This window comes from Hirsutella rhossiliensis (assembly GCF_020360975.1).
Source record: "Hirsutella rhossiliensis strain HR02 chromosome Unknown scaffold00008, whole genome shotgun sequence".
NCBI lineage: Eukaryota > Fungi > Ascomycota > Sordariomycetes > Hypocreales > Ophiocordycipitaceae > Hirsutella > Hirsutella rhossiliensis.
In genome coordinates this window covers 898772-924232 of record NW_025408674.1, presented here as the reverse complement: position 1 = coordinate 924232, position 25461 = coordinate 898772, and the positions used below count along the sequence as shown (strand labels likewise).

Below are 25461 nucleotides of genomic sequence, written 5' to 3'. Positions count from 1 at the left end.
GGTGTCGCGAAGCCAGATACTTAGTGTCATCTGAATCATTAGACAGTAGCTCCAACTTTTCGTAACATAAGGCAAAGGCAATTGGCATCCAGAAAGTGAGGTTATCGCGAGATTTAATTACTATAACTAGTAACTTAGTAGTATTGATTACCGTTTGGGACATCTCCAAAAAAGCAAAAAGACGTGCTAGGCTAGAGAAGACTAGATACATAAAGTATCCTGAGTATCCGTACCTGGGGTTGCCTCGAGCTAGTGGCGGTGTGTCACACACAATACGAGTCAGGGGTAAGCTTACAAGTGGGGGTCTAAAGACCCCCCGCCCTTGGGCTAATGATCGGCTGCAGTGAGATCGTGCTCGAACTACCCCTGCCAATTAGTTTGGGCCGCCACGACATGACGGGGGGACAAAGACGAGACAAGGCAAGACAAAATGTGGCGCGACGTGACAGAAAGCGACCCACCTGCGCGCCATCGAGGTCGGCATGACGTCTGCGATGTTGTGTTGCAGCACGTCGGTGCTGTAGTGACCCAAACTGTTGCGAAGCCGCTCGTAGGACCTCTAGAGGTTCCCTGCTTGCTGATGCTCCTGCTGAGACAGTCAGCCAGGACGTCAGGCCTGCTTTCTGATGCGTCGGCTGAGACAGTCAGCCCGGCCGTCAGGGACGGTGTCCTAGGAAAAAGTGGGGGGGGGGGCGCAGCCACCCCCGACGATTGACGGAGGTGTGAGGCAGACGGAGAAGATCGAGATTGTGGCCAGGAATAAAAGGGCGAGGAAGGAAGGAACAGACACAGAGAACAGAAGGAAAAATGGAGCAGCACCGGACGATTCTGAAATACTAACTTTATGCCTATTTGGCCCTACTTTTCGTGACACAAACACCAAACCTTGTTCCCCTCTACTCCGAGCTCATGCAGACCAGGGCAACCATATGTACATACATATATACATACATAAATACAAGATATATATGCATGTACGTATGCACAAACATGCCTCGGGGCCGGCACGTTAAACCTTGCCATGGACAGCACGTGGCGATCGCGGCCCTGACCACCATCTCGCCGTGACGCCTAAGCCATGTTGTCTTGATACCTCAGGGTCTGACCTCGACTGGCCCCGGGCACGATAGGCGTACCTTACATAAGGAGGCGGTTCCTTTCCACGGGCCCCTACTGCACTTGGCAGCAAAGACAATGCCCCGTCGAATGCTGATACGAATGGCTTGTCAGAGGTGCCGCAAGAAACGAGCAAAGGTCAGTCGATAGCCCACCCGAAGCCAAAGCCCAAAGAGCCCCAGTCGTCTGTCTCATCCCATATCCTGCCTAGCTGGATACTTTCACTGATTGGTTTCTCGCTCTCTAGTGTGATGATGGCCAGGCACCGTGCAAAAGATGCGACGAGGCCGGAGAAGGACGCGTATACGACCACCCGCGACGCAAGTCCAAAGACGATCTACGGGCCGAGATCGATAGTCTACGGCGGTACAACGAGGAGCATGCCCGACTACTCCGCGCAATATGTTCAATCAACGACGTCGAAGTCAGCAATGCCTTTATACAAGACTTGGTCGAGGGGACCAAGTCTCACCAAGCCATTCTGCAGGAGCTGGCGCACCTGAACGGTGAAAACGGGCGTGGCTCGTCAGATGGAGGTGAACAGGAATCATCGGCGGGCTCTTCCAGCTCCATTCTCGACGAAGCCGTCTGCCCGCACTGCCTGAGCCGACTGCCGTCGCCCACCATGCACCGTTCTGCCTCGGGCTCGAGCGACCTCAGCACACTGACCGAGGCTCCCAAGGCGACTTCGACACCGGCCCTGGCGGCTCCTGTTTCCCCGTCATTGCCCTTTGACGATGCATCACACGCGCAAACCGACAGGTGGACGTGCGCCGGGTGTACGGTGGCTTCGGTTCGGCAGATCCTCGACGCCCTCCTCACCTGGGACTAGTTGTCCTCAAGAGCCCCTGATGGGCTCCGAGGCCGAAAATATGCCAAAGTTTGGGCTACTTCGTACCGCGGCGCCGTGTCCCTGATTCGGTCTGTAAACCGCTTGCAGCCCCTGTTCCCGACTCCTCCGAAGCATAAACTGATGGGATTCCGCACACAGCATACTTCGTCTCACGACGGGCCAAGTCTTCACCATGTCTACGAGTTGCAAGCTACAAGACGACTCAATATTTCTAGACCAATCCGCCTGCAGTGCCGAGTACCTGTTTGGCGGCCAGTGCGGCAGCGGAACTACACCAGGTGAATGCATCAAGTTAGGTATACCCAGGAATTGTATCCAATCAGGAGTCGCACCGTAACACGGCTGCAGACCCTGCCCTGAAAGCACGCGGCTCGCAACTGCGCAATCTGCAGCTCATTCCAGCAAGAGTCTTCCAGCTCACGGAATGGGTGTACAAGCTCCTCTCATCAGCAACCCATACCCCAAACGGACGATTCGACACAGCCGAGGTCATGGCAGTGTATACCGAGTGTCTCGATTGGTACGAAGGATTCTTCTCCCTACCCAAAACCGGCGGCAGTGACACCCCCTTTGTACTCTTTATCCAGTATGTACACAGACACAAGAACCCGGCTCACAGGACTCGGGAGGGCCGAGAGACACAGAGGGAGAAGAGACAGCATCATCCGGCTGACTGCCCGCATGTAGCATGTACTATCAGTTCTGCCTACTCTGCCTATTCCGCCCTCTCGCCAACCTTGTCCTGGCTGATTCCGACGTCCGACCCCGCGAAATCTGTCTCCAGGCTGCGGACTCTATCCTCACCCTGTCGCAGTCCTACAGCAGGCTCTTCACCCTTAGACGCGTCTCCCCATTCGTCCCCTATTTTGTTTGTGCCTCTGCCCTTGCATGGCTTACAATTGAGTCAACATGCAACTCTGTGGCCTTGGCTGGCTCGCAACCTTTCCAACCAAGAAAGTTGTCCTTGGCGACCATCTCGGATGTTTCAAGCGTGGACGGGTTTAGCACCTATCAAGACGTGTCCCCTCCCCGACTGCCGCCAAAGTGCCCATAATGGCCCACGCAGCCAATTACTGGCAGAGATGAGCTCCAACCGTCGAATGGCCTCATCCATAGAGAAGATGCTTCGAGGATATCTTACCGAGTTATGGTGATGCAGAGTAGACTCGACAGAGTCTTGTTGTAACTTAACGGGTTCTCGCATCGGCCGGGGTCTTTTGCGGGCGCGCTTCAGTACAAGTAGCAAGGCAATCGCCTCACCGGGTTCGAACGCCGTTGGACAAGGCAGCCACAGTGCTTTTGCTCTCTTGCCAAACGCCGAATCTTGATAATTACCCACCCATTGCGTAAGTCTTCAATATGCATACACATATTTTCTAGTCCTGTTTTACGCGTTTGACTGTACTATGCCATGCACTGTCCGAATCCACCCTTCTCTTCGATGAATCGACGGAAATATTATCAGGGCTCAGGAGCTCAACCGCTTCCCCGTTTTCCTGTTGCCTCTGATCTGGGCTGGTGGCTTGAATGTCCAAAGAAACTGAATCGACGCTAGGAGATCGCCTTGATGTCCCAAGGCTTGATGACCCAAGCCAGTGCCTGTGACCTCGCAACCTCCTTAGCCAAGAATTTTCTTCCCCTTCGCAATTGTCAGGTATCTCTGAGCATTTTTGAGCCATTCCCTGCAGTTCGTCGAAGCTAGTGGTAGCAGTGAACGAGCGATCGCCATGTATCTTCAACACTCGTGGAAACCGTAGAGTATAGTACCGTGCATTTGCGGGCTTGTCGAAGCCAGATCCCACGAGTTCTACTATAAATGGATGTTGAAATAACGCCATTGGGCGTAGTCCACGGTCGGGGTCCAAGACCACGTCAAAATTTGGCGTGGACTCAATGAAGGGTATTTGTGTGAAATATCCATGTCGGTTGAGATATTGCATATGGTCTTTCGGGATGCCATGTTTGTCGATGATGTCGATGATGCGAAGTCTTGGCTTAGAATTATAACGGCAGACCTCATCTTTATTTTCCATGCATCCGATAAAAAACGACGTCCACCAGAGCTTGCCAATTCCAATCTCTTGTTCGTCCTCCGCGCTATGGTTGCCACCGACAATAGTGAAGTCGGCAGAGTCACCGAGGCCTGGAATGTAGTCTTTCTTGAGTTTGATGGATGACTTGTCGCAATCGGAGGTGAAGTAAGGGTCGTTGCAACCTTTCAGCACCAGTCCCTCCCACCGTTGTGTAATGGCTCGTGCGAATAGTTCAGTGAGCCGCTCAGCAGCATTGGCTGAGAGAATGCAACCACTTCGCGGAACCCGGCCTCGGCAAGACCAGGGATCCGGCGAACCAGAGACCGAAGTAGTCGTCGCCGCTTAGCATGGCTTTTCTAGCGCAGACCGTGTCGTCCAGCAACAGAAGATCGTAGAACATAATCATGAGATGTTCATTCATATTGAATGGGGGGTCTTGGGCCGCTCCAAGGAGCCGTCCTGATCGTCTGACGTGTTTACGAATTTTGTGGAAGGGCTCGATTACCCTACTGTCGTCGTTCCATACCAGCAGCTCGCCCTCCAGTATGCATTGTTTCTTGATCCTGCAGCCTGCCGTGCCAAGGTCGAGGCTTTCTCGTAACGCGCGATGAAGGCCAATGCGGTCGATGGTAGAGTCCTTCCCACTCTTGGAGAATATTTTGATGCAGGCTCCGGGTTTGCTTAAGTCAACATGAAGTTGACAGTATTCTCCATCGTATTTCCGCTCCACGCTCATTAGTCTTGAGCCAGCCAAGTGGCAGCAATGCTTGATGCTCCTTGCTTTCGCATAAGCTGGCCGTTCAATCATGACTCAACCTGCGGCTGTAGGACTTTCCTCAACTCTTCCCAGGGATTTACCACGGCCTGTAGGGTGTATTCCGGATCTCAAGTCCCCCTAGGATACTTACGGCAACTTGGATTGAATTCTGAAAACGGAGGAGATTCCACAAAAACGGATGAAATCTGCCCATCGCCAGTCTTTCTGGGACAGAGGCCGGATTGTAGTTTTTGGATGGCAATTGATATACGGGCCCAACCACTTTACTACACGGGCGCTCCTTACACGGGCTGTATGGACGACCGGCCAGCCCCACCAACACGGCCCGTCAGCCCACCAAAGGCGGTGAGACCACCACAACACACGCATTCGCTCACTAAGATGACATCTTCTACCGCTAATCTGATAACCTTGTCATCACTACTTCAATGAATTAATACGTCGCTATAATCCCCACACTCGGCGTCGGAGAAGCCGTTCCACTCTTCGTACTCCTGTCCATCTTGGCTCAACGATGATACTAGTGGAGTGGGCGACGCAATACGGCCGTGGCAATCGTCTCCACGTTCCCAAATAGCTTGCCGTGGGCCGGACGCTTCTCGACACTTGGCCAACTCGCGAGCCAATAAGGAATCTGTCTCCGCCAGCTCCCAGGCCAAGGTCAAGGCAGGCTGGAAGCGGGCCACAACCTGCTTGCGGGCATCGACTTCCTCCACCCTCAAGAGGCAGCGTAGACGCTGTCTCTCGAGTTTGTCTGCATCAGGAATTCCTGTGGTGAACAACCGCCGAGCCCCACCTCCTCGGAAGCTATCATCCAAGAATATTTGTGACTGACGTAGTTTCCACCAGGGCTCGTCGACGCCACGAGCCCGTGGTCTTGGCAGGCTAGTGAAGTAGCTTTCTGGCCATGTGGCGAAGAGATTGTATAACGCATCATCGTCGTTAAGGCCGTAATACGGTTCAGGATTGAAAGGAGGCTGAGCCCGAGCCCGTGATGCAAGTCTACGGCGCTTGCATGGAGGCAAGCCCGGAAGGGATCTACTACAGCCGTCGCCGCTGTTGGCAGCAGTTGGGTCTTTGTGCAATGTCATGCCGGTTGGTGCTTAACCGAATGATTGCTCAGACGGAAGGTTGGTTGTGGGAGAGTTAGTTGTCACTACAGAACTGGCAGCTGGGATGTCACCCCCCTTCTGCCAGGTGGTGGGGCTACAGACCCTGCCACGTGCAAGGACCAGGCGGCAGAATTTTTGGCCCAATTAAAACCGCCGCCCGTGTAAGGAGCGCCCGTGTAGTAAAGTGTACGGCAGGCTATAGGGGTCACTGTTGCAAAACCCAAAAAGTCACCGCGCGAGAGTCAAAATGGGTTAGCGGCATGAACGGCCCGCCCCACGGTACATTGGTCTATGTATCTCGGCCCAACTTCGTTGGAAAATTTGGCGTTACGGCAGGTGTAGTCACAGCTACGGGGCCGCTGCGGACCAGCAGCGCGTCTCTCGTCACAAACATATCAGTCGCCTATGGCGAAAATACCGCACGGTAATTCCAACGCTTTAATGTGTTCCCTTATTCTATCTATACATTCTCCTCGTCCTCATCCTCCGGCTTGTTAAGCTGCTATATTCAGTTAGCAGCCGAAATGCAACTCACAACTTCAGTTCGCTCACAATCCAGAGCCGAGCAGCCTCAGCGATGGTTTCTAACGCCATAAGCTTCCGCTCTTCGGGGGCCAAAGCGGGAGCTGGTCCTGAAGCGGTAGAAGGAGCCGCACTACCACCGCAAGCACGTAGCTGTTGTGCTGCTCGCTGCGCAGCGATGCGCCAGGTGTCATCGGGTTCGGCATCTGCAAGCTTGAGATGCCGATTCACGTCCCAAAAGGCACGCACGGCAGCAACAGCCCCAGCAGGGACCTAGAACATTCAACTCGATTAATTTCTCGCTTCTTTGGAGCAAACAAAGGTCTCATACTGGCCTGCACGTGTGAGCGTTCTTTGCGCAGTCCCAGCACGCAGCACCGGTATCTATCCCGGCAAATTAGTGAGGCAGACGTATACTACAGGGGACAATCAACGTACTGTCCTGGGAGGCACATTCATGGCCGGGAGTCTTGGTGGCGCGTGTGACGCAAGGACGGCATGGGAAGTCTCGCACCGAGCCGACGGGAGGGCCTTTTTGTCTGCTTCTTCTTCTGCTCGGGCGAGCAAGTTAGCAGCCGCCTCTTCTTCATAGAAGAACTTATTGGATTGTACGGTAATCTTGGCCGTGGATTTGCGGGCGTTGGGTCGGACCAATCCTCTACCCTTGACTATTTTATTCCTGCTAGGCGAGTCCCCATCCATCGGGCCAGCGACTGCGGTTTCACTTACGATAGCGGAATCTGCTGTAGACATGACAACGCTGCTGACCATTGGCTTTCCACGGCAATGATGATACAGAAGGAAAGGTAGGAACTAGGGTTGGAGGGGATCTGGGTTCTGTAAATATTTGCGGGTGAGCAGCGTCGATCTGTGCCTGGTTTGGTAACCGTTCCACGAACAGCCCCCTGGCACTAAGCCGCTGCGGGCCAGCGGCACCACCGCTGCGGGAAAACGCGGTAAGTGTGGACAGGCTCTTCACTGCAGTGAGGTTATTCGAACTGGTTCAATTGGTTATATCTTGTGTAACTAGGGAAACGTGTCCCATACAAACTGTGTGCAAAGACCTTCCTCCCTGTGTCTCACCTCTTACTCGCACGTGACTAGCGCGGTCGATTAGTTATACGTGCGCGATCGGTGCCTAGTGCACAGGTGGATCCAACACTGGAACCTCTTTCTAAATCGATGATCGCGCACTAATCAATCCACCAAAAACACACCAAACACAGCGAATTAAGATGAGATAGGAAAAACACGAACAAGAACACCAACAAACTCCTACCACGATGCATCACTATGTTGGATAGTGTGCTCTGACTGTAACTCTCCCTCCCCACACTGGGTGTGTTCTGCCACACGCCATCATGGGCCGCATTTCGAGCGCCGGATGCGCTAGCTGATTCCATCGGTCCCACGTTGGAATATGGACACGAGGATCTCCTCGTTAATGTGAATGGAATAAAGAACGACGGTAAAGCAGAAGAAGGGAACGAAAAACCGATTAAATCTCGTCGAGAATTGTTGTGTTATTGCGATGAACGAATCCTTCCACCCTCACGTTTAGCTGATTGTCGCTAATAAACTGCGTGAGGGCGCTGTTTGGTGATGCCTTCGTCATAGCATCGGCAGGGTTATCTGCGCCGTTGACCCAACGGATTTCCGCAATATCCCTTGATTCATATGCCTGCCTCAGCGCCATGATATCTATCATGAGTCGCTTCTCTGTTGTGGTGCCAAGTTTGACGAGGCACTCATAAACTATATGAATCTGTGCAAATGACGAGCGGGATTTGCTTCAGATCAAGGCGTTGTGCGATCGTATTGACCGTTTGCTTGATCACAAATGCGAGATCGAAGCCCGATGTCAATCCATAGATCTCTGATGCAAGAACGCTTCGAGTAACGCGCTTGCATTTAGTTGAGCTCAATGAAGAATGTTTCCGCGGATGGAAAATGAATCGGTTGATTGCGCGGTCTCATTGGCGATGATAATCACAAAGCCGATTTGAGAGCTTAAATCCTTATTGTTGGCGAATGATCCATCGGTGAACACAAAGATCTTCGCGCTCTCGAGATCGATGGGTATGTAACATAGGCCACGGTCGGGATTGTTGATCTGCCATTCAATCCGCTTGTTCAAAGCCTTGAAGTCGGTATTAACGGGCTCTTGGGCTTGTGCCGCAACGGAACAATCGTATGTTGCTTCGGGTTGGCAAATCGAAGCGATATATGCCCCGGGCGCGTTGAGCAGCATAATCCTGATGCCTACTTGATGCCTGAAGATTGATCTCCTCGAGGTTTTGGGCTTGGCCCTTCTGCCTGACGATGACACAGCCATTTTGTATGGTCAGGCGGCTGCCGTTAAAGTCGCAGATGGAACCTTCTTGGAGAATCTCTTTTGGCTTGGCTTAAAGCAGAGTTCTTTCTCCTCGATCTTGAGAAATGCATCTGTGCCAACAATGAATGTGTCATCCGTTTGCAAGGCCGCGATGCCAAACAGGTCCTTGTCGGCGATGTTGTTTGCCGTGATCAGAAGGCACGGGTCAAACGAAGAGGTTTCCATATTAAGCTTGCGGCAGTGATGGTCGTGATATGTGTTGAACCAGTGGGCTCCTGCCTCTGCGATGCCATATAGCGGCTTCACGATTCGCAGGATTGTTCCCTCTGGATATCTTCTTTTGAGTTCTTGAGGAAGGGCTGCAAGGATGACACGGGCCAGCTTGGTCTGGGATTGTGTGTATGCCATCGTGATGTCTCTGATCATGATGAACATATCCCGTGTGCAGAGAAACGGTGCTAAGGCCAAGGCCACGCGTTGTGCGGGCCGGCTGATGGTAGGGGCTTGTGTGAGGATCCCACGTTTCCCATCATCATTGTATCCTTGCACAACGAGGCGTGATTTCTCGTATGGCGTTGCAGTATTTCTTCCTTAACCTCTCTGACCATTCGTGATTTGAAGACACGATATCCACCATGTTTATTCGCATCGAATTCTTCGGGTACAATGACCCCAGCGGCGAGGAGGTTCGTGAGCTCGAGTGTGTCGGAAGCTTCAAATGGGAAACCGGTGCTTGTGATCTTTCCTTCAGCTCGTAGCCGCTTGGCTAGGCCGAGATGTTCCATTTCTTTTCGAACAAGAAACGCATTAGCTTCATGATGAACGATAAATTGAACGGGTGAGCAAACAATAGTGGATTCTGATGTGCCATTTTGTGCAGCATCCTTCCTAGGTCGGCCACGCCTGCGCGGCCTCTTTGGCTCAGGGTATTCGAAAGGTTTGGGTTGGTCTTCTGTGGTAGGAAGAGGAAGAGGTTGTTGAGTTGTGGGTGGAAGGGAAGAGGGTTTTGAAGAGGATGTTGTTGATCGGATTGTGTTGAGGAAGGAGTGATTGTTGTGTTGATGGGTCTGTGCGGCTAGGGCTAGGGTCGGGTTGCAACTGAGGAAGGAGCGATTCCGGGTGACGATAGTACGGTTGGACGCATGTACTGCGAAATTTCGCTGGTCCGTTGTCCAGGTCAACTGCGATTTCCGTATCCGTCACCTCGAGCACTTTATATGGGCCTTGCCATCCGTGCTTCTCGCGAAATACGCGAACTTCGCTTCCTAGCGCCAGGGATAGGGGCAGGCGCAACGCTGTATCAGGCCCATTACGCGTATTTAACGCGGTCTGAACCTTCCTCTGGGCGTTGATCTTCCTCAGCTCTGACATCGTTCGCCACACCGCCTTAGCTCTTGCCATTGCGGAAGGTGTAGGCGGCGAATCCATCGTCATTCGAGGCAGAGCACCGAAGACGAGGAGGGTTGGAACGAGGCCATCCGGACCGGCTGTGTCGTTGACAGCCTTGAAAGCCATTTGAAGGACTTGATCAGGGCTCACGGTATCCTTCAGCTCTGCCTTTAATATATCATATGCTCTTCGGACGGGCACATGATACTTCTCAACCTTCCCAACAGCCCAATGTGCTTCCACAGGCACCTGATGACACGTTATTCCCATCAATTTCGCTTCTGCTTGGAACTCGGCAGCAGCGAAATTCGTGCCTGCGTCATGAGTGATCACATCGGGTGGTCCAAGGTATGTATCCATCCAACATTGTTTCAACGCGAGCCACGTTTCCTTGGCCGTCATGTTGGATAGGAATCTCCCTGCCTGATAGGCAGTGGCTTGATCAACAACATGGAGGACTGGTCTGCCACCCAATGTCATGACATCAACGATGACTTCGTAATTGAAGTCACAATCATCCTTCAAGCTGAACTTGAACCTTCGTGGCGGGTCGGATTTCATCTGACAGTAGTGGCAGAACTTCTTGATCATTTCCAGAGCTTCGATTTCCACATCATGGCCAGCCGAATTCAGCAGCTTGTGCAGCCGATACACGGATGGATGACCAAAACGCGTGTGGAGGCGCCGCAATTCAGCCTCCGTGAGATATGCCACTGATGCCTCTTGTTTCCGCAAGAAGAACCACGCGTGACCCCATCTTCGAATCACTGGAACGCTCACACCATTGCCAACGAGCTCGTTCGTGACGTTATTTAAATATACGCCGAGCCGATCCATATCAGCTAGGCATAGGAGGAATGGCGTTGGCACGTTGACTATATGAAAATCAACCTCTCCCACTGGTGTGTTCAAGGTGATCACGCCAAGTGGTGTTTCCAATCTTCCTGCACCAAATCTAACTGGTTCGGGCTTGCGATCATCACGGAATTGGACTGGGGGCATCTCTCGTTGGAGAGCACGCAGTTGTTCGATTCCTCCGTCGATATGCATGCCGCACCTGTGTCCGGCATGATTCCTTGGAACGAGTCTTGAGAGTAACGATCTAGTATGAATTGTGTGGGTTCGTCACTGTTGAATAACTTGATGCCTACTGAGAGATCCGATGATGGAAAGCTTCGTTGGACAGAAGGTCGCAGCAGCGTAGAACGATTCATAAGGGTCAGAGGAGTCAGAATCATCGGATTCCTCGGTGCTCGAGTCATCCTGATCCTGTGATTCCCCTTCATAGTCAGCCAAGAACATAGCATACGAACGAGATTGACCGTGGAAGCTCTCTCTCGTAGATACTTCTCTTTGGCTGCTTTTCTCTCGTTTTCAGGATGTCTCGTTGAGAAACAACCTTCCTTGCCGCAAACGTAGCATTTCTTCTTCCAATTTGGCTGACGCCTTTGTGATTGACCTCTTGTTCCGCCGGAATTTCGCTGAAATTTGCGATCCACGAAGTGCTGATCATGTCCTCTATCCAGGTCTTGGGGATATTGGCCACTGGGTTGTTCAGATCGTTCATCTTGCATGGCAGATAGCGATGATCGAAGCTGTGATGCCAATCCCTCAAATGTAGGTGCGGAGAGTATATCGCGAGTCGGAATTCAGGCACACCACGGCACGCCCTGAGCGTTGCATCGATCAGGCCACCTTCGCCGCCAGACTTATCCCCGAGTGCTCTCCTACAGAGCCGCAATTTCGTAAGAAGGGCCTGGAGGACCTCGTCAGATGACTTACCGGGCATCTCAGCCCGAAGTCGGCTGAAGGTGAGGGTGCTCCAGTGGGTATGATACATCTTCTGGTTGATTTCGGTGTCAAAGTGCTCTTTCATCTTCTGATACATCTCAGCGAAGGTTAAATCAGTGCTGATTTCGTGTAGAAAGAAGGACTGAGCTTCCTTGGCCAGAATCGAAGGAAAACACCATGGAATTTAGACGGAGGAATGTTTGCTTGACGGCACACGCTCATGAATTTCGGATCTTGTCATCGAAGATATCGTATGGTTCGCCGGTATAGGCTAGTTTCTTGTCCCATATCTTAATGAATCTAATCGTGAGATCGGCCTCAACTTCCTCGTTCTCGAATCGAACAGGTGGAATGCTCGTGTATGCATCTCGGAAGTTGGTAGTCCGTACGGGAGCGTCTGCTGATACCGAGGATTCGCGCCATTGATGCTGAGGCTCTTGCTGAGCGGGTTGATGGGTCTCAATGATCTGAGGGATTCCGGTTCCGCCGGTCGGGTAATAGTTGGCTGCTGGATTACTACCGGTGCCGGTGACGATATAGCCGCTTTAACAGTTCCTTGGAGCAGCTTCTGTTTCACCTTATATGCCACGGTGTTTTCAGCAACCTCTTGACCAAGCAACTCGTTCTCATCCCATTCAGGAAGTTCGTTACTTGTTAGAAGGCCACATAAAGCTCGAGAGATGCTAGAGTTGGCCTTGCCCATATAGATCCCCCTAATTCTGAGAAGCGTCCGGAGTCTTGATCTAAGGCGTGGGTTGATTAGTTCGAAGTCATCATAGCTCCATCCCGTGAAGTCGTTATACAGATCCCCAAGCAGGGCAATTCCGTGGTTACGTTTATCCACCGTGTATGTTGCCACACAGCCTAAGAAGAAGCTGTTGCGGTGGACAAGGGAGGAGCTCTGGGTGATAGGTTCGTTGAGAAATCCGCGTCGAAATGCCTGATCGGGAGTGAAGGGGGCTCCACGATCGTCAGGTTCCGTTCAACGAGTTGCCTGTCTTCGAGAGACACGTTGGCCGGGGTATCCTGGGCTGTTGCCGGGGCTAGTGCGGCAGATGAATTGTCAGACATATTGACAGGCTGTGTGCTGAGAAACAGGGCACAGGGTGTCAATGAGGTTATCAATGTGCGATAGGGCACGCCTAAGGGTCGCTGATGACAGCAAAGCTTAGGCACGGTTGGATAACTAGAGTGGGCTCTGATGCAGAGTCTTCGTAGCAATCCGCGCGTTGTAGCAACTATCCTACCGTCAGGGAGCTCGCTTTGCAGAGCGTGACGATAGGTTAGCTCTCTTCCGTCTTGCTGTTCTGTGTCACCTTTGCCGGGCGACACTGATCAGTGTGGACAGGCTCTTCACTGCAGTGAGGTTATTCGAACTGGTTCAATTGGTTATATCTTGTGTAACTAGGAAACGTGTCCCATACAAACTGTGTGCAAAGACCTTCCTCCCTGTGTCTCACCTCTTACTCGCACGTGACTAGCGCGGTCGATTAGTTATACGTGCGCGATCGGTGCCTAGTGCACAGGTGGATCCAACAGTAAGTCAATTTATATCGCTGTCCCCCTTTTTCCTGGCATGAGGACTAAGAAAATCACCATCCCTTCGACGTTACCGGCAACAATGGCACGTCCGCCCAATCCAATCGATCAATACCGTACCTATATCACTCATCTATACCTCAACGGTGTCTCGCGAAGCAAGATTAAGTATAAGCTTCGGAAGCATTACCATGTCGCCGTCAATCTCAGTACACTCTCTCGCCGAATCGCAAACTGGGGTCTCCCGCGCCAGCAAGCCCGTACCAAAGAAACTCCAGAGCTGATAGAAACCATCCGTGACCTGATCTTTCGCGTTGGGCTTACCGAGAAGCAGACGCTGAGCGTGCTACAAAGACAAGGCTGGCCGATCACGAAACGAGGTCTAAAGCGCATCAGACTTCACCCGGACCGCCGCTGGGTACGCAGGCTCAATAGTGACGAGGAGCGCCTTGTGTTGCTGGAAAAGACAGAACAGGTTATCATCGAGATGACGCGACGGTCCAATGCCATTTCGGGATATGGCAAAAGCCTTCTCCAGCCTTATCTTCGTCAGCAAAAGCAGCTCTGGGTCCCGAGAGACCCTCTTTGCGATGTACAAAATCATGTTCCCAAATGAGGTCGAACTCCGAAAAGGATGTTTCGGAGGAAGAAGGGACAGTTTCTTGTCCCAGGACCAAACTACCAGTGGTGCATTGACGGTCACGACAAGCTCAAGGCGTATGGATTCGAGATATATGCAGCAATCGATGCATACTCGCGCAACATTATCTGGTTTTATATTGGCACTCCGCTACAACTGCTTTGAGCGTATTGAAGCAGTACTTGGCCGCGTGTGGCGCCTACGGCTTTCGGCCATGGTATTTGCAAGCAGACAGGGGGAGCGAAACGCCATTGGTCGCAGCAGCACACTGGAACTTTGTCTTGGCAACAGACGGGCGAGTGGAATGGCATGGGCAAGTTTTCCAACAAGGAAATCGACTAAAGGATTCGTACAAGGCGGCTCCAAGTACGAAGAACGTTAAGATCGAGAGTTGGTGGGAGCGCATGCTGCATGTCTCGTCCCGGCAGTGGGTAGACTACTTTGGAGAACTCGCCAGGGACGGGGACTTCGACGGCGATATGCTGGAAGATCAGATTTCCATCTACGCCGTCTTCGAAGACTTACTACGCCGAGAACTCTTCGACTTCGTGGAGGCGTGGAATCTTCATCGGATACGCCTCCAAAAGAACCGTCCCCATGTGGTCCACGGCCAGCCCTGGATGAACTACCATTACCCCGACCCAGACAAGGCATGCAATTGGGGTATCGATTGACCGCTCCATTCTAGACGAAATGGAGCGGCCGTTGGCTGATATTGACATTAGCACGAGTTTGGAGCCGGAGACAAAGAACTGGTGCCGCCAAGTTCTCCTTGAAATGGGCTACGATCACGTAGTCCTTGGAACTCACCAGGAGCCGGACAAGTTGCGACCTTTCAAGCGTTTTTACCTTGGTCTTCGAGATAAGATAATTCAACATATCGAAAGTGGCCGACAGCCTACGCTGGCATACCGTAAAGCGCCAACTGGAGGCGTTGCTGAATATGTAAGACATACTATTTATTTGCGAGTCGACCAATCTAAGCGCGTATAGCAAGCATTACTTGAGCAAGCAAACCAAGCCCGAGAAGGTGAATTTGGAGATGGGGAACCAGCAGAGCAGCCACTTGTTGAGCTTGGGTTTGAGGACGAGCAGGAAGCGACATGGAGAAAATACCGGTAAGTGATGACGGGAGGATAGCGATGGTTCGAATGGGGAGCCTGAGTAGTCAATACTTCCTTTTCCTATATCGAATAGCAAACGTTGTAGGGATCTTTGCACCCTTGAAGCGTGTAGAGTGAGCTGGAGGAAGCGCTTAGCAGCGTTAGTGTCGGACAGTCGAGTTTGAGTTTCCCTGAAGGCTTGGGAAATTGACTCCGGGTTTACCTGTTGAAGTTAGCGCTCGGCTCGTTGATGAGTTGGTTCGGTTTCTTACGAACTCCGGAACAAAACTGGTCTCCTCCTCTCTATCTTCTTCGTCCACTTCGACTCCTTCGGCCACCACGCCTTTATACACCTTTCCACTAGGGTCACTGCCAAACACTAAATCGCATAGTGGATCTTCCAGCTCACCAAGGCCTACCGCATCCCCATGTCCAACAATTTCTTTGGCAGTATATCCAAGCTCGTCGCGTGTCGGGCTCTGGCAGGATGAAGTTGAAACGGGCTCTTCGTGCTTAATCTTGACGCGTATCTCTTCCTTGACTTGCTCCTCTTGCTTAACGCGCTTCTTGCGTCTAGAGGCTGGGCTTATGTCTTCTTGCTTGACCCTCCGTTTCTTGTCTTCCTTGACTGGCGTCGAGCATTGATCTGGCCTCAACGGTGTGACCGGCTCCTGCTTATCAACCACATCCGTGGATGTCAGAACGACTAGCACCTTCAACTGCCCTGCTTGGTTGTTCGAAAAGTGCCCCGATGCGAGCATGCTTGACGGTGTCGTGTACTTGTCGGTGTTTGGAACGGTAACGATTTTCTTGCCAGAGAAGGTCGAAGCGTAAGAAAGGTTCAGAGATCTTTATTGGCAGGATCGATCGTGGGCGGAAGCGGACGGAGGTGATCGAATAAAGTCTCGGTGAACGAGGCCAAGTCAGTAGATCTGCCGAGGAAACTTGATCACCGTATCCTTCAGAGGCAGCACCGTCTCTGGAACCTCCACTGCAAGCCCGTTGAAGTACCTGGTCTCCAAACTCACAAGCAGCAGGCTTACATGGACCCACTGGTAGCCAGTTCGTTGCCTCGCAGGCTTCCTGGTGCTGCCTTTGGAGTTTTGAATGGCTCGACTGGCCGTTGATGCGACGGTCATGAACTGGGGATTGCTTGACGCCTCGAAGGGAGGTATGCGTGCCCGTGTATTCATCGCACCGGTACCAGCAACTTCATTGGGAGTAGTTGGGCGGCGTGTCCAACGCCGATGGATGACACTGGTTTCAGTCTGTCACGCAGCAGCTGACTTGCTGGACTGACTGGCCGTGGCGGAGAGTCCTCGACCTCGACCACCTCATCATATGGGCCAGGAAGTGCCGGAGTTTTAGACCTGGCCCGACGCTGCGGCCGAAAGGGGTTGGCCAAGCCGCAACGGCCGCAATAGTTCGCGCCAACGTATATGGTAGTGAAGAGGTCATAGTGCTTCTGTCCGGCTTGGACGCAGTAGACATGCTCAGGGGAATCTGTGGAGGCCCATTTCGGTTGAGGAGAAGAGGTAGAACCAGGGGAAAAGGAGGACAAATAGGATCGGACTCGGAAACGGGATTTTAATATAAGCAGAATAGTTACAGAACAATATCCCCTTGCCATGGCGAATGAAGATCGCCAGGCTTAGCAAGAGACTTCAACGCTAGTCCGGTGCTGACCAGTAGCGGGATTACTGCGGTAATCCTCTGCTGCCTCATGGCGCCGCTCCTCGTCCCAGTTACTCCTATGAACGTTAGGATGAAAACTGAACACAGCTGTGGTGGCCAGGAGGAAGTGGAAACATTAAAGTCCAAAGTTTCAACTCGGCACCGTATAGCAGAAGACCTCAAACTCTCGTGTGTATTTGCATTCTTTGTCTGTAGGGCCCGGCTTTCACAAGTTCCCAGCGTCATCCAGGGAGGACTTGGCGATATTCGCCGTCTTTGTCTTTGGTATTGTCGCTGTCTTCGGGCCGCGACAATACCAAAGTAAAGTTGTTGGCGAAAACACCGCGCCGCTCGCTCGATTTCACTTGGAAAAATATCGATCAGCTTTTCAGGAACGAATTTTGGGTACAGCATCATGCGCATCCATACGTGTGTAAGTGGTTTGCGAGCCGGATACCATTTTACGACTGGTGCGGCAAACTGGCAATTAGACTGGCAGAGGGATGACCGTGCGGGCCCGCTGCTAGTCCGCAGTACATACTCTCATGCTGACCTGAAGTATCCGGATGACCAGGGGGCTGGGCGCCTAAACCCAAAAGAAAATGACAGGGAGTTTTGCAACAGTGACCCCTATCGCCCACCGTAAAAGTGGTTGGGCCCGTATATCAATTGCCTTTTGGATAGCATGCGAACCAGCCATTTGGCCTCAAAGCTGTTCAATCTTCGGAACAACCTGATGAGCAGATCGTCCGAGCTGCTGCAGGGTTGACGGTATTTCCGCTCAGTTTCTTCTCGCAGATCAGCGGACGAGAAAGGTGAGAAGGCTGCAATCCGATCGAGCACATCGTCAAGTTCTTGCAGAGTCACTTTCGGACCCATCCTTGGTTCGCAGTCCGTTATAGCCATAACGCGCTCAACACAAGTTGCGAAGTCCGGGCCGTTCCTGGTTTGCCATATCTGTAGCTCCTTCATTCGGGACGATCCAAGACATTGTGCTTGTTGGACAATCCTTTCGAGCTGAATTTTTGACAAGCCGAAAACTCGGTCCGGCCTGCGTTCGGGAAAGAGGCATGACAAGAATGCCACGGCTTCTGACCCTAGACGTGGGATGGCTGTATCATGTTTGTCGAACCAGCCAACAAGACTGCGCACATCGAAGTCCTGGGTCTTCTGAATACTGAAAGACCTCGTGTGATTTCTTTCGAGTTCACTGAGGAGTTCACATAAGAGATGCAACAGAAATGGCATATTGGCTGAATATTTGTAGTCCAGGGCTGTTCAACCAGAGGATGGCGAATGTATGACGGAATGAGTCTTAGCACAAGCTCTGGGATGAGCGGAGGGAGTCGTAATCCAACTTATAAACGATGTCCTCCCTGCTCCATTTCCACTGAATCTATGGCCCTCGAGGCGAACTCAGACTTGTAGCATGCGGGTGGGTTGCTCCGTCTAATGACGACGTCGTGAATCTCGTCGCTGCGGCTGACAGCCCTTGCGACATAAGTACCATTCTGCCTTGCCAAGTTATTTGTCGTGACTGGATTCGGCACCTCTAGTTCGAAGGTTAGGGTGGGACTACTGACCTCGCAACGCAATAGCCATGAACGGCAAAACATGTTCACGGCTGGACGCTCGAATGCGACCTCCTTGGCATCCTGTGCCAACCCAAAACGGCTTCACGGCAACCGGCGCATGTATATTGTCACTTGATCTCTGCCCCAGCGCTATTTCCAGAAAGTAGTATCCCACTCGTATCTGCAACAAATGCTGCGTCTCGTTGCAAACCGTACAGTACGACTAGGCTCTAGCAGACTATTGTGATCCCTTGTACTCATACTTGACAAACCCGCCAATCCCTACACGCCTGATAGGGGTTGCAGAGCATCTCAAACATCTCGTCGTAACCGATGAGGAGATTCATTTCCCTCAGCATATCCTGCCCCTCGAAGGCTTCGGTCTCGTCATTCCATTGCAGCGTTATGGGAAAGTGGCTGCCGCCGTTAATCTCGACTTCAAGAAAAAGAACGTCCGTCATCAGCGCAAAATGTACTCCTTCCAGCGTGGTATCGGCCCCGATTGTTTCAGACCTCCAGAGCCCTCCGGCCCCTCCACCATGCTCTCTTGGGCCTTTCAACGTATACTCATGGCGGGCACTCCCTTGGTTATTTCCGAGCCAGACCCGTGAGAGCTTGACTTTGTTCACTGTTTTCGCGGCTCCGCTCGCCCCCTCTGGGCAAGTCTTCCGATGCCTTCCACCGCTTCGGCGACGCGCGCGTGGTTCGTCATCCAGCGCCTGCTCTGCGGGCCCATGAGGTGGCTGGTCTCGCTGCTGCTGCGGGTCCTGTTTGGCATGCCGTTTGCGATCCTTGGTGCTGTGGCACTCCTGACAGACGGGTTTGGTATTGGCAAGTTGAGCTTCTAAGGCGCCGAGACGAGAGCTGATGTCGGCCAGCTGATTTCGAATTTCGCAGTGCTCGTTGTAGCAAAGGTCTCTGATCTTGCGGTCCGTCACAGCAAAGAGGCTGCCACATGTACAAGTAGTGCTCGCAGCGGCAGTTTCATTACAGCCGACATGATCGATTCCACTGTCTGCTGGCATGTGGCAGGATTTAAGTGCCTCGTTCACATAGGTAAGTTCTTCCAATTCGATGTGACCTTCGAAAACGGGATCACAACTGGAGTCGTCGACATTGTATTCGCGAATATATTTCGGCCCGGATTGACCCTCTCCGCCCCAGGCTGACCAGCCGGTGAGTTTGTCGCTATTTGCTTCTTTACTTGCCATGGCGCTGTGGACGGGAGAGTGTGGAGAAGGATGGAAATACGTGACGAGGATAGTGTAGAGGTAGGATGAGGAGACGAAGACACATGGAGTCGGAATGTATGGTCTTTATAGGCAAACCCTCGCCTAAGGACATCTCGTGATCTTCTCCTACACGGATGTCGTTCCTGTGATGTCGGCGCAATGGAACTTCGCCATGTATGTGGTTAGGGCACCTCCGCCTATTTTCGTTCTCCTGCGGGTATGCGAGTCGCTGTGGGCAGCCCCGGAAACGGTGTGATACGAGACGCAAATCCAGAACCCCAAGCCATTCTCCGTCCGGCGTATCTGGCTACCATCTAGAGGCTAGCTCTAGACCGCGCCGTCACATCGCAATTCATCGCCGAGCATACCTTTGAGCTGGCAGCCCTCCACCCGCCGCACTGACTGCTGTCCACGACTGGCTCGCCGCCATACCGCCGTAGGCTCCGCCTAGCAAGCCTCCGGGCCGAGAGATGTACGATGAGGTGACAATGTGCTCCAATCAGAAGCGTCTGCGGCTTTGTGAAGCGGTATCAATCTGACTGATGATGGATCAGTGGATGAAGTTGTTTCCCAGACGTGGCGGCCGGTCTATGGTCCAATGGCCTGCGTGCTCCTCTGCACCCATGCCAGTATCGAGAGATACTTGCCCCGTTAGGGCCAACAGGCGTAATGAAGAGGCGATCATTCAGTGCGAGATAGCACGTATAATGGAACTTGTAAAGGCAAATATTGCTCCCGCTGATCGGTTGGAAAGCTCTATAGCCCCGCCAGGCAGTCATTGTAACGCCTCCCATGTCTCCGCTTGTAGTGGAAACGCAGCTGGGCTCGCGCGAGGTGTCATCGTCGTTCGCCGGTGAATACAACTGCCTGACGCTTGCTGGTTTGTGCGAGGCTGTCGTCCTGTGAGCTTTCAAGCTTAGATGGGGCCGTGCCCTCGGGTTGTCAGCCTGAGTATCGACACCGCTTTCGAAGTCGTCGTTATTGTCGTTGTCATTGCCTCATTTTCTGGGAAGCGATACTTCTGGCAGGGGTCGGCCAGGCAGGGGGACTCTGCTCGCAGGGACTTGGCTGGCCGCGGTTGTGATTGTGCCGCCGGTATGAGCCTTTGAACATGTGCCTTTGGACATCTAGTAGCGGCTCTATCCTATGGCGGAATAATGGTGAACTCAAGTGAGTGGTTGGCGGATGATTGGTACTGTAGGACAAAATTACCAGCTGTCGCAAAGAGAAGTTCGGGGAGAAGGCTGGGTACAGAAAACGCGGGGTGTCGCTCCTAGACCCTTCCGCTCATCATGGGTGCCTGGATTCCCGTTACCGTACCTGCGGCCGATTCTGGCTTCACAACAGTGCAGCAAGTCCTCGTCTTGGGCGATTGACAGCATCCTAGCTTCTGGCTGCTTGGTAGTACTGAGCTGTAAGGACTGCAACCCCTTCTTGGTAAGCAAAATCGTCTTCACTGCAGCCAGAAAGTGAGCTGGCGCCGAGCACCAGGCAGCAGCGGAAGGGTCTAGGAGCGACACCCCGAGTTTCCTCGACCAACCCGTTCCCCGCCAATCGCCTCTACAACAGTTGGTGATCTAGTCATGCCAGTCCTCCGCCAACCTCTTGACTTCACCATCACTCTACCACGGCGTTGCAACAATTCTCCGCTCATAGATCGGCGTCCCGGTATAACATGGAAATATGTTCTGACGAAGATGGCGCATGGTATGACCAGTGCGTCTTTCTCCCGCCAATCCATCCGAGACTGGCCATGGACGAGCCGGTCCGCTTGGTTGGCAGTCACACTCGACAAGATCTCTGGCCGTGTTCGCGGCCGCCCTTAGTCTTTGGAGAACCCGCAGGTGGAAGTGGATCGTGATACTGTTGATGAGCGCTGCGGCAGTCCCTGATGTCGCCGTGATCAGCAGGCGATTCGAAAGGCTCCTCCTACTGAACAACTCGACGAATGCCTCGATGATTCGCGACTTGCCAGTCCTGCCCTCGCCACCGACGAACTGGCAGAGTTGGCCGACTTCGCCTCCGTCGTTTTGTCGCATCAAATCGAGCTGGCAGCATATGATTGGGAAAGCGATCGACTGCGTTTTGTTCAGCGTCGGCCGTGTTGCCAACTCTCTGCCCGCCAAGCCTGCATTCCCGCCTCTACGTCGTCTGCGGTCTCGTCGAAGTCGGCCATCGCCATTTCGACATCGACCTCGAAGCCAGCTAAGCCGACCATGACCCTCCGCAACGCAGCACGGCAGTCGCTTTCTCGGACCACGGTTATACTTTGTATGCCTTGGATCATCCTCTCCCTCTCTTTCGAGGCACTCATCTGCTGCGACTTGGTGGCCCTGACCTGATCCTACGGTGGCAGTGCGACCCCGGAAAATACACGCCCTACATGCTTATCCGTCTCGCCCTTGTTCGAGTACTGTACCACGGCGGCCTGCAGCTCGGCCGTCGAGGAAAGCGCTGATCGATGGAACCGATAGAGCTGTTGCATCATCGCCATTGCTCCGGCGACTTGGCCGTCACCTGATTCGAGTCCAGTGCACCTCGGACGACGTCGATCAGCTGCGTTGCGTTTCCGATGCTGTTTGGACTGATACGTCGCTGTTGATTCTGCGCCCGCCTCGTCCGTCCCGCCCCTTCCACGTGTGCGACCGTCGGATAGGCATCTCCGGATGAGGATGCCCATTGCTTAGCGTCGCGTTTTGCGTCTTCGGCTGATCGTCGAACCAGCCGCACGATATCGGCACGATGTCGTCGAGACATGATATTCTCGGAGCCAGCGCCTCTTGCGCCCGCGCCCAGATGCTGTTGATGTCGCCCATTTCTTCGCACATGAAAAACTCCCATGGTACAAATAGCACAAAGTGCTGCACGGTTGCCCTTTCAAAGGTGGAAAAAAATTAGCGTCTCCCATATCCTCCGGCGAATCGGGTTCGCGCAAACCTCCGATGACACGAGTCCTCGTCGTGGGCAAAGTCTTGCTCAGGTAGCCGTCAAGGCAAACGGTGGCCTGCTTTCCCGGCCGCCTGAGCACCTGAACCCAGCGTCTTCCTGGTGCCCGCCCATCATCGAAAGGCACCTCCCCCCTAGCCCCACAGCTCCCGTCGTTGCTGTTGCGTTTGAGTCTGACCAGCGATACGTAGTCGTACAGGCATAGGCCTCGCAGGAGATCTCCACGGTGCTGATATGCCTCGACGCGGGAGATCCTGGGGCCTGCTTCTTCGACGACGACCGACTCATCCAGGGATCATCTGTGACCCATGCGCTACTTGTCGCAGATGCCGCAATCGTCGAAAGACGTGCCAGTACAGCTAGTACCGGTATGTGTTTAGGTACGCCTAGGCGCTGCCATTGGAAAATTCGGCTGGATATCCTAGAAGATGAGCGACGACCTCGACCTGCGACAGGGGACGCCCCGTGAACATACGGTTCGTCACCCTCATCAAGAACTGTATGGTCCGATCCGTGCTCCATGGGGTGTATATTGCATGTCACCATCTCGTCTGCCGGTTCGGTTCGGCCGACGCAAGCACTAGATCAATCGTGCTTTCCGAGTCTTGGCCCTGCCACGTCTTGGTGCCTCGCGGCAGGCTGCAGAGCCCACAGTCATTCATCAGGTCGATGATCGGCTGCGCTTCCCTTGTCTTCTTGTTGCTACCTCATCGCCTCCCAGAGCAGATCGTGGCGATTAAAGTCCCCCGCGACGACGTCCAGTTCCACCACGGAAGCCCACCACTAATCCATGCAGTTCTCTTACCGCTCTCGATAGCACCTCGCTCTTCTACTCTACGTATACCGACACTACCATCAGATCTCGGTCCGGTAGCCGAAGGATTACCGCCGTCAAATCCGCTGACTGCGTTACCGCTTGCTCCGCCTCGAGGTCACTCCGCACCCAGAGCATGCTCCGGATCGGCCAGCCGGTCTCGTGTATCGTCGTCAGTATCATTGTCACCCAACTGCTGTGGCTTATTGAGCTCGTAATTACCCTGTCGTTTATCCTCCTTGCGTACGGAATCCTGCGCGGCACCATGAACGGCAGTATGAGCGACAGTATGAGCGACTCTACCGCCGGTGACGGCATCTTGTGCTCGATGTCGGACCAAAGGGGATAAATATCATCAGTAAAGATATCGACGGCGGTATAGTGCTGGAGATCTTAACATTAGATCTCAACTACCGTGGCTTCAAGGTCACGCGTCATTTTCACTGGGTCTAACCAGACAGAGAAATATGGTTTTGGATGCTATACGCCAAGCTAGACCTACGAGGAGCACGAGCCGACAACTCCACAGGCTAGAAAATCTCGAAGCTAGTAGCCTCGAGAAGACTTTGAGAAAGATATCTAGAGTGTTTGAGCGCAAGGAGCAGAGTTGGTGTTGAAGGATCAGAGATTTCAGGCCTCGGCGGCTACGCTGCATCGCATGAGGCCAAGGAAGGAAAGAATGATCCCCAATCCTAATAATATGTTCATAAACCTCCGATATATATTAGGGAATGTCTATATGCTTCCACAGGGCGATGAAGAGGTGCTATATATGCGATTGAAGGTGCATTTGGTCAGGTTGAAGAGGAGGAGGGGAAGGGGAGGGTAAAGCCACCTGATTCGTCGCCTTCTTACACATGGGCGGAGACAGACCAGAAACCCAACAGTCCACGGCAATTAAACATTGAAAGCACTACAGAGTAGTATTTCTTTTAAAATACTTCGTCACGCCTTGCACTTTAGAGCAGTGGTGCAAGGCGTACAATCAGCCGAAGGCTGCAAGTCTGCTGTCAACGGTAAGGCAGGCCTGAAAATTCAAGAATCTACAGTCATGCATTCATTGCGTCATCTACGTCTTGGTAGCATCAAGTGGAGTTACGTAGCCCCTAACCGTTCTTATACGGATTCTGGTGAGAACCTGCCAACTCCTAAACCTTCCCTGAACTTTGTTGGGTCGGCGGCAGTGGTGTCCCCAGCACTACACGCGGTTGGCTCATCGAGTCCTCGGAAGAAAACCTCACTGTATGACGTTCCTGGAAACTTTCAGATGATGTAGGCTGGGCTTTAGGTATCTTTTGCTCGGGTTGTAAGCGAGCATCTCGGTCTGTTCTTTTCGCAGCAGGCCCGTCAGCGGAGGAAGGACGGACCGCGACCTCCCTCAAAGTCTGGGTTATGCGTCTGGACCTGGAGTACTTCAATTGATCAGCATTGAACATCTTGTGGAGCGCGAGATAAAGCCAACATGATAGGCGCGCTTATTGCGGCAGCCCAAGCAGCTCTTGGTGTGCCCAGCCGACTTTCTTCTGCCGAGGAAGTCTTGCGCTGGTTTCTCCTCGCCACAGCGAATGCATACGATGGAAACCACGCCACCTTGAGACCCTCGATGAGGCATAGGGTTCACTGCGGTTGAAAGCAGCTGCGTACGATGGGTTTGTTGGCGACCCGCGATGCTCAGAGTAGCTCTGTGACATTCAGGGGCAAGTGCAAAATTGGACCCACTTTTAGAAGGCCATCATCCAGTTGAGTTACGTTTTAGAAACCATACAACCAATCAGATGTCAGAAAACTTAACTGATCCCTGCTGCACCAAACCCTCATATTAGGGAAAACTTATTCGATTAATGTAAAGTCAGCCTACGGCTGAATAATTTATTATGGGCTAATAGCTTCAATTCAATTGATATAGTTTGTATGGTCAAGGCACCTTTTTGCGGTACCGGTGAAGGGGGTGTAACAGGCGATGGGTGGGGCATGGTAGGCCCGGTCGCCCTCGCTAAGCAGGCGCCGAGG

General features: G+C 52.9%; 4 protein-coding genes across 4 annotated transcripts; 1 reads left to right on the top strand and 3 right to left on the bottom strand.

Annotated features, from left to right (window-relative positions):
- Positions 1–1741: 1741 nt before the first annotated feature.
- Positions 1742–3023, top strand: HRG_07375 (uncharacterized protein; the record flags this gene model as incomplete). Its single annotated transcript, XM_044865846.1, has 6 exons — positions 1742–1895; positions 1980–2037; positions 2108–2247; positions 2318–2555; positions 2657–2837; positions 2928–3023. 6 exons carry the CDS (start codon positions 1742–1744, stop codon positions 3021–3023), a joined length of 867 nt encoding a protein of 288 aa, XP_044718810.1.
- Positions 3024–17515: 14492 nt separating this feature from the next.
- Positions 17516–18133, bottom strand: HRG_07374 (uncharacterized protein; the record flags this gene model as incomplete). Its single annotated transcript, XM_044865845.1, has 1 exon — positions 17516–18133. One exon carries the CDS (start codon positions 18131–18133, stop codon positions 17516–17518), a length of 618 nt encoding a protein of 205 aa, XP_044718809.1.
- A 583-nt stretch (positions 18134–18716) lies between these two features.
- HRG_07373 (uncharacterized protein) lies at positions 18717–19670 on the bottom strand (the record flags this gene model as incomplete). The annotated part of the gene is made up of 1 exon (XM_044865844.1): positions 18717–19670. The coding sequence occupies one exon, from the start codon at positions 19668–19670 to the stop codon at positions 18717–18719; it is 954 nt and encodes a 317-aa protein (XP_044718808.1).
- Positions 19671–22243: 2573 nt separating this feature from the next.
- HRG_07372 (uncharacterized protein) lies at positions 22244–22925 on the bottom strand (the record flags this gene model as incomplete). Its single annotated transcript, XM_044865843.1, has 3 exons — positions 22244–22565; positions 22629–22662; positions 22835–22925. 3 exons carry the CDS (start codon positions 22923–22925, stop codon positions 22244–22246), a joined length of 447 nt encoding a protein of 148 aa, XP_044718807.1.
- Between the last annotated feature and the right edge of the window lie 2536 nt (positions 22926–25461).